This window comes from Phalacrocorax carbo, chromosome 1 (assembly GCF_963921805.1).
Source record: "Phalacrocorax carbo chromosome 1, bPhaCar2.1, whole genome shotgun sequence".
Lineage (NCBI taxonomy): Eukaryota > Metazoa > Chordata > Aves > Suliformes > Phalacrocoracidae > Phalacrocorax > Phalacrocorax carbo.
The window spans coordinates 1,712,736-1,723,660 of NC_087513.1; the positions used below are offsets into that span (position 1 = coordinate 1,712,736).

At 51.9% G+C, this 10,925-nt stretch overlaps 1 protein-coding gene across 9 annotated transcripts in view; it reads left to right on the forward strand.

Annotated features, from left to right (window-relative positions):
• NRF1 (nuclear respiratory factor 1) overlaps window positions 1-10,492 on the forward strand; it is a 73,465-nt gene extending 62,973 nt beyond the window's left edge. For 7 of the 9 annotated variants that reach the window (XM_064441706.1, XM_064441717.1, XM_064441716.1 and 4 more), the window contains one exon: window positions 8,421-10,492. In XM_064441706.1, the coding sequence (XP_064297776.1) occupies window positions 8,421-8,584 (164 nt within the window). In that variant the 3' untranslated portion in view covers window positions 8,585-10,492. Of the gene's footprint in view, window positions 1-3,984; window positions 4,008-8,420 lie in introns of those variants that run through there. The other 2 variants (XM_064441713.1, XM_064441723.1) reach the window with 2 other exon arrangements.
• The last annotated feature ends 433 nt before the right edge of the window (window positions 10,493-10,925 follow it).

Consider the following 10,925-nt stretch of genomic DNA (forward strand, 5'->3'; position numbering starts at 1 on the left):
CCAATATTAAGCAGGTAGGTGACACCCAGGGGCTGTCTTGAGAGAGTGAGTTGTGGTCATGAAGATGGGGTGGATGCAGGGAAGGAAATAGCGGCTCCAGGACTGTCCTTCCTACATCCCATGCAGTTGTTGATGGAAATGTTGCATCCTGTTTTCTCTCCTGTGCTTATCTTCTGTTCTAAAGGAAAGTCAAGGCTATGATGTAACGTACTAGATTGCAATGCTTGGTTTAGTGTCCATCTGCGAGCTGCCAGGACTTCACTTCGCTATCATGACTTCATGTGTCTTGTTACATTTCTTTGTTGTGGTTTTGACCAGAATGGCTCTTGAAAAGACAGGTGATGGATGATCTTGAGGTATGCTTATGGTCAGCGAGCAGAACAAGGACTGCAACTTTTTTGAAATGATAATTTGGTGGAACAATTTTTGTGTTTTAAAGCTAATGGCAGAGAGGACGTATAGGGAAGAGCTGTGACTGTTGTGTGCCTAGAAAGTTCACAGGGCTTACATCACTTATGGGTTTTCTGTGATTTGTCAGTAAGCCATTTCTGATGGTGGAAATTCTTCCCAATATCATCTTGTCCTAAGAGACATCTAATTTGAGTTAGTCATTGATGCTCTAGCAGTAGTTGGGGCTGGGGGAGGGAGGGGCATGCTTTCAGAAGACAGTTTGTCTTATCTTAAAGTTAGGTGCCTGTGTTAAGAGATGTCTTCTGCTTCCTTTGTCACCACTGAGTGTGGTAGAATTCCTGAAATGCTTGATTTCTGCAGTTGACACTGGGTGAAATCCCATCCACGGTGTCATGTCAACACCTCGTATCCTAAGGGGCACGTTTAGTTTGCGGATGTTTCTCCTCTACAGTCAGAGGATTTTTCAGAGTAACGTGACTTTGAGAGCACTTGTTCTAGCTGGTGTGATTTGAACTTGTTACAGAGATCTGTTTTGGTTTTTTCTGAAGACACACACTCATGCCCATTGCCTGTCCTTCCCCCCTCTTGAAGGCCTCCCGAGTTAGTCTCCCAAAAGGGAGGTGGTCAAGATGATAATTTCTGGAAATCTTGGCAAGCCAGTTTCCCACGCAAACCAATGTGGATTTAATAAAAATCTGTTGTGGGAGCATTTAATGTGTGTGCTGAACAGTGCTCTTTTGTGTTAGCAGTAACACACCAGGTAGTCTCCAGCACTGCAGTTACCTGTCTTGGTGAGGATCCGAATGGTGGTTGCTCCAGGATTCAGCTGAAGGACATAGTTGCTCTGCAGTTACTTAAGTACTGGTGGTTGGGCTACCTTTATGGCAGGCAACGACACCTGCCATGTTGCCAGAACACACGGACTCGATATCCTGTTTGTATGACTGACCTTTTTAAAAACAGTAGCAGTGAAGTGTAACAGAGTCCCTCCTGTTTTGCCACGTTGCTAAAAGGAATTATACATGGCTGGGAGAATGAGGTATATGCCGTGGTTGTGTACAAACCAAGTTTACTGTCAAGAAATACTTCTAGTGCCAACTGATTTGTCCAGGATGTCCTACTGCTGTCTTGGATTTGCTTGGTTGGTGGCTCTACCATCAGTGGTCCAAAGCTTCTTTACATAAAATGGAGCCTGCAAAATCTTGTTCACGTACCAGGATGAATGGAGTTCAAGTGATCGCTTACACCAGCCCCTTGCCTGAGCCAGCGTCAGTCTTAGCTGGCTCTAAAAGACCTCCAGTGACGGAGACTTTGCTCCAGAGCATCCCTAACCTTACGTTTGGCAGTTTTCTGTTCCCTTCCCTCTGCTAATACCTAGTGCAACTTTCCATGCTGCACTTCAAGCTTGTATCTTATTCTGTCCCACTGTGGAAAAGATGATCAGGTTATTCTCTTCTTATCTGCATCAGTCTTGATGTATTTACAGGTTATCCTATGAATATAGATCAAAGCACGCCCAGCGCCCTTTCATTGCGCTGCCCACCGAGGGCAAACGTTTCGTTGTTCAGAGGTCCCCATGTGATGTCGTTCCCCGCTTCCCGTTTTTGCGCGTTAAAATCTGCACAATGGTCATTTTGAATTGTCTACAGGAATTCTTCCATCACGTCTTCAAAACCCGCCTTTGGCTCTGAACGAAACGTAGCGATGAGAATGGTATCTGCTGACCTGTGTGCTAGGGCCCTGTAGTGCATTCCTGAGCACAGGAATTCCAGTTGGATTGCTCAGCCCTCTGCCCCCGGAGGAGGGGAAAAAGAAGTTGCGGGAATATCTACTGCAAAATGCTACAGCAGGATCACGCTGCAGAGTTTGCACTAGCTTCCCCTCAGTGCTAGCTGAGAAGACTGACGCAAGCAAAGTCCTCTGAATGAGTTGGAGGTCAATGGCCAAGGAGGTCCAGTGGAAAATTTCACTCTTTCTAGCTTTCTCCATTGTTGGCGTGAGCACCGTAAGGCCTTTGGAGCAATACAAGGGGTCTGGGAGACTTGCGAGGCCGCTCACATTGGTCTCCTGACTGCAGTGCGTGCAGATATTAAAATCAAATGATAAACCATGCAACTTTTGGCACTTATCCCCTTTGGTGTCCAAGAGAACAGAGCAAGGTGTATCAATTTTGTCATCCATCGCATCGATCCGCTCTCTCCTTGGTACTGCGTGTGTTTCTGGTGCCAGTGGACCTCCAAAAGCAGCACCGACTGTGGCCGCGTATGGCTTATGGCTTCTGGTGGTTTGAAGTTGGCTTTGGATGCCTTTTGGAAGGGGACATGCAGCTCTCAGTCAGGGTCCTGGTTTTTCATAAGATTATGTTGCCAACTAAAAACCAGAAGATGACCTATGCTCTGTCAGGTGCTCCAAGGTGATCGCTGAAGTTAGTGTGCGTTTTCTATTTTGCCTCTCAAAAAATCCCAAGAGCAAATACTCCTTGCTAGTTGATGACTCTAGACCCGTGCACCTTACTCCTCCACGGTCAGCACTCAGAGCAGTGGTTTTTCATAGAATCATAGAATTATTAATGTTGGAAAAGACCTCTAGGATCATCAGGTCCAACCGCCAACCCCACACCCGCAGGCCTCCTAAACCATGTTCCCAAGTGCCACGTCTACATGGTGTTTGAACCCCCCCAGGGACGGTGACTCCCCCACCTCTCTGGGCAGCTTGTGCCAGGGCCTGACCATTCTTTTAGTAAAGAAATTTTTCCTAATGTCCAATCTAAACATCCTCTGATGCAACTTGAGGCCGTTTCCTCTCATCCTATCGCTAGTAACTTAGGAGAAGAGGCCACGTTCCTTTTGTGGCTTCATAGCTTTTACAACCATAAACTCAACTCTCTTAACAGCATCCCTCTTAAATTCTTCCGCGAGCCTCCCCAAAGGTGTGTTGAGAGGTTTGCACCATCTCCCCTTCCCAGTCCTCCTGGGATGAGGCTGGCTCGGGACCACAGAGCAGGGCTGAGCATTGCCTCCGACTCCTGGCTCCCTGATGCAGGAGCCAAATGGTAACGCTTCTTCATTTGCCTTTTGCTTGCTCACAACGCTCCCTTTCGGAAGGCTGTTCCCACAGGAGTTTGCTTTGTCAGATCTCTTGTAGTTGCTACCAAAGAGGAGGATTTTGCACTTTTGGAAAGAAGAGGAGATTGTTTCCTTTCTTGACTCGATGTCCGACACAGTGACAGTGGCTGCTGTTCTCTCATCAAGAATGGGGCTGGTTCCTCTCTCTCGACCCTGCAGGACTTTGCTCTTGTGTTCCTGTTTGAGCTCCACGTAGAAAACGTTATGTGTGAGGTCTTGCTGTTCAGCCTTTCCGTGGTGTAGAGGGCCACGCCAAGACATTCACTGGAGGAGCCCATCTCAGCTGGGAAGAGGACATCTCTCTCTCACTGAGTGACTGGCAGCCAAGAGGTCCCTCAAGATTACACACTGTTCAGTTCCTCCCAGCCATTCTGTGTGTCTGTGGGCATTTAATGTGACGATTAAGCTTTCAGAAGCATTACATTGAATGTCCATATTGTCCATATAGGTTGTTGAGACAACTCCTGTCTTGATATTGATGAAGACCTTTCTACTCCAGGGTGTGTTTCGAGGCTTGCAGAACCTGACTGTCCAGCTGAAAACTCACACTGCTGCTGCTTTGTGGTGGTTTAATGCAGTCACCCACTACTTAGGATTGAAATGGTTGTTCCTATAGTGCTGCTGGTCCGCCCTCCGTGCTAGATAAGGTGTCTGGCAGCCATCGCATGACTTTTGGCCTCTGAATCCTGTGGTTCTCCAGTTGCAGGTAGAACCTAACCCTTATTCTTAATTTTCTGCAAGGTGTAACCTCTTCTCTGCTCAAACAGTAGGATTTTTGTTATCTCCTATGGCCCGTCACAGTCCTCCAGCTAAAATGCAGCCGCTAACATCGTCTGAACCAGCATTAGAGCATAGCTGCGGCAGTCTCAGAGTCAGTCGGCTCTAATCCTTTGATTCATGGTGGCCATCTCAACCCCTAAGGCCTGCCACGGCTCTCCTCCCTTGGCCACCCTCGTGTCCTGACCCGTTCCCCTCCCCGGCTGGCAGGCAATGCTGGCCATGCCGTAGCCTCCTTCCTAGCAGAGCCAGCTGATCCTCCACTGAAAAAAAATAATTAATCTTTCCCTGGCATGCTGCAGGTGAGCAAGAGGCAGGACCTCAGTGCTGGCTCTGCCCCAGCTCCCTGCGTAGATACTGTCCTTGCGCCCGGCTGGCTGGAGCTGGCTCATTCCTGCTGACGACAGGAGGTGCTGGCAAGTAGGTGAGGTTGGTGGCCAGGAATGGGTGAATTTCAGGGGAACGGGGGTGCTGGGCTTTGTGTCTCACCCACCACCCCTTCCAGAGGGGCCTTTTGGGTGGCTTCAAGAAGGGAAAGCAAGCGCACAGCTCGGCTGCATCTTCCCGCTTGCTGGGAGCCCGCAGCCGTGGTCTGCGCTGCTTGGTGCCTGATTCATCCCCTCTGCTGTTGTCCCTCCGCAGGCCGGAGCCGGTCTGAGCTGTGCGCGGGATCCAGCGGGATCCCTCTTCCCTCCCTCGGCCGGGGCCCTCCCTGTGCGCCCCATTCCTCGCGGAGCACCCCAGCACGGCTCCGCTTTCTTAGCAGATATGTATTTTTCAAAGACTCAAGAAGTTTGGGTTTTATTTTTGTCTAATGGATTTCCTGTTTTTAATACAATTGAAAGGGTCTGAAATCCATGCTTTAGATTAACATATGCCATCTAGATTAGGGCTAATCAGGGTGCAGGTCTGAGCAGATGCAGCGCAGGGCCAATCCTAGACCTGATTACAGTATCTCAGTATTTTAATCGTCTCTCTCCCAAGGGCGATCATCTCTGCTTTAATGCACAGCAGACTTTCCAGCCCTCTCCTCCTTTGGTTTGTTACCACCCCTGGCAGGAAGGCCGCTACGTCAGATGCTGAGGCGATTTAGTTTAATCCCATGCAGAAAGGGATCTGCGTGTCGCCTTCTCTCACGGAGACTTCCCTGCTCTTCCGTGCGCTCCAAGAGGCGGCCAAACCTTGGGTGACACAAACTCACCCTTTCCAAAGACGACCCTGGTTGGGTTTTCACGTTTCACCATCTTTTGATAGCACCCGTCTTTGGCAGCAGCCCTACCCTGGCCAACGCACGCATTTGAACAGCACGGAGGGATCAGGCTTTAATGTTGCGTGCTCTGTGGTCCATGAGGGCAGGGGAGACTCTGGTCAGTTGGCCATGGGTAGTAGACTGTCATTTGAGAGCTCCAGAAGTCTCCTTCACTTTAGCAACCCAAGTAACCCAAAGGGCTTAGTTGGGTTGTTGGTCTGGAGCGGGGATTTTAGGTGCATCCCAGGCCAGATCTCCAGGTCTGTGCCAGCACCTGCTTAAACTGGGACGTGCGTTGTTTCCTTGAAGGGTCTGACAGGAGGTTTTCTTCAAGAGGGCTGAACATGAGCTCTCATTTCAGTGTTTTGTTGCCTAAAACTCCCGTCTATTAGAAAGCACCCTGGGACCTTTGTACCTTCTCCTGACTCCATGCCATTCCTAGCCATTGGTGCTGAACCATCACACCAGGAAAGCGACCCCTCGGCTGGGCTGTGAACCAGACGAACGTGGACGTAACCCTTCTGGCGTGGGGCAGCCCTTTGGCTGGGGGATCATGAAACTTTCGTAGCCACAGAGCGCTTTGAGATCCTGAAAAGAGAGATGTCGAAGGACTGCAAAGCACGCTGCGCTCCGCCGGGGTCACCCACCTGGTCAGCACGATTAACTCGTAAGCTTTCCTGTCTGTGCAGTAAGTTATCTGAGGACACCGAGCCGCGCTCTGCCGCCTCGTGTTATTAAACAAGTGCCCTTGGCAGGACAGAGGTCTGCTCTCTGAACTGCTTTTTTGGGAAAGCCTGGGTCAGGAACCTGCCGTCTTAAACCGTTTGAATGCTGTTTCAGGGGTTGGCCATTCTGTGCTGCTGGCTGGAAGGATTTGTTGACCCCTAAAAGCTGCTTTTTTCCCCAACAGAGGTGCGGATGGTTTCAGAAATGTCATGTACAAGGTAGCGTTTACAGGCTTGCTTGTCTAAATCATGCTTTGCTAAGTCAAAGGCAGTGGCGGGTACAGGCAGACAATATTGGAATAGAAGGATGAAGTTTATCTTGCCGGCCTGCAGGATTTGAGACTCCCCCTCCCCGCCTAGCTGTATCGAGCAGTTCCTGTGCGCCTTGCTATTTTTTCCACCTCTTTTCATCATTCACAATATCCTCAGGGGCTTCGTTGTTTTGTTGTCACCCTTTTTGGCGTTACCTAGCTAACCGGGACTCGCTGCGTTTGGCACAGCGGTGCTTCCTTCCGTGGCCAAAAACATGCCTGAAATTTTGCCAGCTCCACTTTGGGGGCATCTGACCCTGTTCTGCAGCTGAGCTACCCTTAGGAAAAAGATGTTTCCTACTTTGCTGGACCCATCCATAAGTGGGGAAGGGTGGAGAAACTTGGTTTGCTTTCCTTTCTCTCTGTTATGTGTCGTGTATGTACATACATGTGTGAGTGTCTGCAGCCAGTGCCTGGAGCCAGCGTGGCTTGGCCAAGGCTCGCTGGTCTCTCGCTGCCCTTCACCCGTCTCGGTGTGAAGGCAGGACGTGGCTGGGATGGAGAGTGAGCTGGAGGAAGTGAATCGTGTCTGAGGGAGGCCGGTGGCTGTAGCAGGACTCGGTGGCAGGACGGGTATGATCGCGCAGCGGTGGGATCCTTCTCGTGTGCCATGAAAGTGGGAGGGTGTTTGAGCGGTGTATAGAGTTAGAGGGGATGGAAGCCTTGCAGTGGGGAAGAAGACTGGTTTATCCCTTCCTCAGCCCCAGGGTTCCCAATTCTGGTCAAATCAAGTGGAAAAAGGTGTTTCACAAGTGTGTTCCTCGTCTGTGGGTGACCGCTGCAGGGCTGCGTGGTGGCACGCTCAAACGCGTGGGAGCAATCGCGGCCTGATGGGGTCGGCTGTACAGTACCTGCTGTACCATCCCAGCGTGTTCTTTGGGTTCCTCCTACAAAAATGTCTTATTTCTTTCCTCCTTAACCTTACTCTCTCTCCCTGCCTGCCGGCAGCCCCACAGCGCAGGCTGAACTCGCCGTGCTGCCACCTAACCCTACCCCATCCCGCCCCGGCTCCCATCCCACGTGGCACCGTGGTGGGTGAGTCTGGCACAGGGAGGCCACGGAGCCACGAATAATTAACACCAGCGTGGACACTGCCGGGCGGGAGGCAGGCGTCTTCCTGGATTGCTGTGCATAGAATCACAGACTGGTTTGGGTCGGGAGGGACCTTTAGAGGCCATCTAGTCCAACCCCCTGCCATGGGCAGGGACATCTTCAACCAGATCGGGTCACTCAGAGCCCCGTCCAGCCTGGCCTGGGATGTCCCCAGGGATGGGGCATCGACCACCTCTCTGGGCAGCCTGGGCCAGGGTCTCACCATCCTGGTAATAATTTTTTTCTGTATATCCAGTCTAAATCTCCCCTACTATAGTTTAAAGCCATCACCCCTTGTCGTGTCACAACAGGCCTTGCTAAAGAGGTCGCCCCCACCCTTCCCACAGCCCCCCTTTAAGCACTGGGAGGCCGCAATAAGGTCTCCCCACAGCCTTCTCTCCCCCAGGCTGAACACCCCCAGCTCTCCCAGCCCGGCCTCGCAGCAGAGGGGCTCCAGCCCTCGGAGCATTTCTGTGCCCCCTCTGGCCCCGCTCCAGCAGCCCCGTGTCTGCCCCGTGCTGAGGAGCCCCGAGCTGGAGGCGGCGCTGCAGGGGGGTCGAAAGGGTCACCTCGAGCAGCACTCCCGATGTCGAACGCAGCCCCCGAACCGCTGGGGGCCGCACCACGGCACGTGGCCCTGCCAGCCGCGTCCCTCACGCCGCTCTCGCTCCACTCCTTCCCTCCCAACCCCACTCCCCCTATTTGTTTCGGTTTGGTTTTGTCTCCGCAGGTCTCGTCCAGATCCCCGTCAGCATGTACCAGACCGTGGTGACCAGCCTGGCCCAAGGCAACGGCCCCGTTCAGGTGGCGATGGCACCCGTTACCACGAGGATAGCGGACAGTGCCGTCACCATGGACGGGCAGGCAGTGGAAGTGGTGACCTTGGAACAGTGACGATGCCCAGAGCAGGATCATGGTGATTTTCCTTGTCTCTTATGCGAATAATTTTTTTACACCTCTCCAGAGATGCAGTCAGGTGGCATTGAGTCTCCTAGCTTTGGAAGCAAAGGTTTTGTTAACCTTTTTTTTTTTTTTTTAAAGGAAAAAAAAAAAAAGAAAAAAGAAAAAAATAGATAAAAAAACCTAGCAGAGGTTGTGTGTTAAGTGCATTTTTATAGCGCCACTCTGCTCTTGTAGGAGTGAGAAGCCAAATTGTGACGGGACTTTCATTCCAAGGAGATTGAAAAGAAAACAAAATACAGCAACAACAGCAAAAAGCAACCCCTTGTCCCCCATTCCCCCCGCACGGGATCGAGCAGAGCGAGGCCTGCGGCCATCGAGGCACGGCGGGAGCACGGACGCCCTCGGCCGAACCCGCTCCAGCAGCATCGTCGTCGCTCCCGGGCTGCGCCGGCACCTTCCTCCACGGCAGCTCCTGGGCACGGCCCTCCGCCGTCCGCACCTGGCAAATTAGGTTTCAAAGATTTTAACGCGGACTTTTGTATTAAAAACAAAACCAAAACCACACACACACACAAAAAAAAAAAAAAAAGGAAAAAAAAAAAAGAAGGAAAAGAGTTTGGAAAAAGGCTCCTCTCCTGGGGAAAAACAAAACGCATGTGTGACTGCAGGGGGGTGGCAGCCTCCTGAAGGGATGACCCTCTTCCAGGAGCCCGCGCCGCTGCCGCCCTCCCCGCGCCGGCGAGCGAGGCCGCCTCTGCCTTTGACGACCGTAAGCGCCGCTGCGGAGAATCGCAGCTGCGCTCCGCTCGGCTCCCCTTGGTGCACACTGGAGACCTGTTCTTATTTCTCTGCTCTCGAAATGTACCTGCCATTTTAGATCTTTTTTTTTTTTTCTTTATTATTATTATTGTTATTATTATTATTATTTCCCGTTTCTGTGGCTCTAGACTGGAGTGGAAACGCCTCTAGAGGGGCTCTGGCTGCCTGTCCCCCCCCACCCTCCCAGGACTTCCTTTGCCAAAGAGCCGCCTCGGGCTCGCCCCATCCCCCAGGACCCCACATCCTCCCCTGCCCGTCCCCGGAGAGTCCGGTTCCCGCAAGAAAAGCTACGTTTGAAGGTAGCGGGGGGAGGGATGGGATGTGACCCTTCCCTTCGGGGACCCCTCTGCACCCCTCCAAGCCGCCCCCAACCCCCCGGTCCTGCCCTGCGTGCATCTCCCAGCTCAGCTCTGCTGCTGCTGCGGACTTTTAATCCCCATCACCCAAAAACCTCTCCGGGGGGTGGGGGATGGGGTGGGTGGAGAAGCCTCGGGGGTGTTTGTTTTGGGGGGGGGACACAAGTTTTACTTGACTTTTCCGTGGGCCAAACCCTTGCGTCCCAGCGGCAGCGCCCGGCCGAACCCTCCGTCAGCCACAGCCCTGCCGCGCGTGCAGTTGTGCATGGTATTTAATTTTTAATTCTTTTTTTAATTATTATTTCCAAGTGGCCATTAATGAAGTTCTCCAAGTCTCGCTCCGCCTTCGAGGAAGTTTTCAGATTCTTGTATTTACTTGTTTTATATGGGAAAAAAAATATCAAATGTTCTTTGTATACATTTCTTCTGTACTTTATGAGGGGAGGGAGATCTTTCCATAGAAACAGTCCTGGTTCTCCAATTTTATTTTTTTTTTCTTTTTTTTAAATATTATTTTTTTATTGTCGTTGTGAAGATGTTGGTGGCTTTCAAGTCAGTGTTTCTTTGGCGATGAAATGACGTTCTTTTAGTCCGAGAGGTTTCCCCCTGCCCTCCCACCCCCCCAAAAAAGACAAAAACCAGGCAAGTAGCAGAGCATGGACCCCCCCCTTGTTTCCCAGTGTCTATTATTGCCTCATTCAATAAATTGTTACAAATGTGTCTACCCCTGCGTCCGGCTCGCCTGTTTTGGGGGATTTTGGCGGGGGTTTGGTGTATCCTGCCAGCCCTCCCTGCCCCATGGGTATTTTGGGGCTTGGTCCCGCACCCTCCTGCCCGCCCCACGCCGGCTCCGCTCTGCCCTGCTCTGACGTTGGGGCTGGAGCTGGGCACGGCCGGGATCGTTTTGGGGCTTAATTCTTCCTTTGTGCAATTTCTCTCATTCCTTTTTACTCTTCCAGCAGCAACCTGTGACTGGGTGGAAAGCATGGGGGTGCTTGAGCATCCCCCTCCATCCTCCCACCCAGGGGCTGAGCTGGCCTTTGGGTTGAATTCCTCCATGTTCAGGTGTGGCAGCCCCCACCCCATCCTGCGGCGGCCGTCACCCATGGAGCCCCAGCAACCCGGGGTGCGTTTTCTGGGGGCGCAAACCCAAGGAA